The sequence below is a fragment of the Lottia gigantea genome (assembly GCF_000327385.1).
Source record: "Lottia gigantea unplaced genomic scaffold LOTGIsca_137, whole genome shotgun sequence".
Lineage (NCBI taxonomy): Eukaryota > Metazoa > Mollusca > Gastropoda > Lottiidae > Lottia > Lottia gigantea.
This window is the reverse complement of record NW_008707563.1, coordinates 582263-583970: the sequence shown is the minus strand read 5'-3', so window position 1 is coordinate 583970 and position 1708 is coordinate 582263. Positions and strand designations below refer to the sequence as shown.

The following is a 1708-nucleotide window of genomic DNA, read 5'->3' as shown; positions in this document are numbered from 1 at the left end:
CAATATATCATATATCAATATATCATATCATGTCAATTAGAGAACTAGGATACATAGCTGTAGAATAACTCTTCCTTGATTTATGAGATAAGTGATGCTAGATAGTCAAGTTTTGGCTCTATCAACAGTGCATAGCAAACATTTAGACCAGTGCTTTCAACGGGGAGGGGGGGGGGGGGATTTGAAGACTATGGGGAGGAATTATTGCCAAAGGGGAATAGGGAGGGGGAGGAATTCGGGGAGGAGATGGGAAGCAATTCACATATAGAAAATCGCGAACGAATATTCGACCCATGGGTCATATTGAACTATCTTGATATGTAGAGTATGAGTTTATATCCGTTCATGGTTGATGTTGAATACATTTCTTAAGTGAAATACGTTTCAAAATGACTGATTTAATTAATTTATTTTGTGAGGGGGGGGGGGGGGGGTATAAGAATTCTTTCGAGGAGGAATGATCTCACTGAGATTGAAAAGTACTGATTAAAACGAAACCACTACAGGTTCATTCAAATATCATTTACTAGTAATTTTGATATATTCCAGCCTTATTATAACAAACAATAGGCCTCTGTTGGTATTGATCAAATATTAATTACATATTATATACTTGAATAGATAGCTGCATGGCAACAGGTGCAAGGACCTATTATCGTAATGCAGAATCTAGTGGCGACACCAGCCTCTCGAGGCTGGGGGTAGACTAACTCAATGGGGAGGCTGCAACTCTGTGGGGGTGTCATGGTCAAAAGTCTTTCGTGGAGTGTCTCGTATGGGTTTCCCAAGAAAAAATTTGAAAAATAGAAATGATTTTATGCATTCTGACACATATTTTGTTAAATTTGTTAAAAAGGAAGTGGAGGTACAATGGGGTTGCAATCCATTTTTCTAAGTGGGGTGGGGGTAGGCTTCAGAGAAAAGCCTCTGTGGTTCGACTCTTTAAAGCTGTGGCCGCGTTATCAGAATCCCCCTTCGATTTAAATCATTTTCGAAAAGATTTCACGTGTTTTTGTTTCTTTAACTTCAAAGCAATGCCACATTCATTTATATAGTTAATATAGAAGCGCGAGGGCGTCTGCTAGTCACTGTTTTAATGGCAGCCTCAACATACAGCCGGCGTTTCAATAGGCTAACAAATAATACTAAGTAATGAATGAATGGCTTAATATTGATCATAGCAAATCCAAACTTGTAGCCATTTGAATATAAGAAACAAAAAAAAACCTGCATAACAATGAATGAATGACTTAAATTAAGTCACTTAATTAATGAATGAATGTTCAGAATATCATATGACCTCGTCGGCACCAAAAATGTCAAAATCCGATTTCAATAACAAAGAACACATTATAGGCATTAATAAAAGTAATTACCTAGCTTTTTGGTTTTATCCATATTGAACTGTCCTAGTTCCTATGTTGAAGTGTATCCACTGTTGTTGGACTGGACTCGTAGGCTGGGAAATGCCTGAAGCGTGAATAACGAAGTAGTTTTATTCTCAACTGTATTCGGGTCGATACGCGAGTCATAGTATGACGGTTACGGATGTTGTATAAAGGCCACGAAACCGTGGTAAAAGGAGATCTTGAACAAATTTTAAAGGCGTAGTATCCAGTAGTGTAGCGAGGATTTCATCGACCGGGGGGGCGGGCATCCCTTTGTTGATTTAAGAGGGCACTAGTCATGGTGGACGGTCAGGATGACC

At 38.8% G+C, this 1708-nt stretch overlaps 1 protein-coding gene across 1 annotated transcript in view; it reads right to left on the bottom strand.

Moving 5' to 3' along the window:
- Nucleotides 1-1398, bottom strand: part of LOTGIDRAFT_172621 (hypothetical protein) — a gene marked incomplete at both ends in the record, with an annotated part of 2622 nt that extends 1224 nt beyond the window's left edge. Inside the window, one exon of the mRNA XM_009049511.1 lies at nucleotides 1377-1398. Within this exon, the coding sequence (XP_009047759.1) occupies nucleotides 1377-1398 (22 nt within the window). The remainder of the gene's footprint in view (nucleotides 1-1376) is intronic.
- Between the last annotated feature and the right edge of the window lie 310 nt (nucleotides 1399-1708).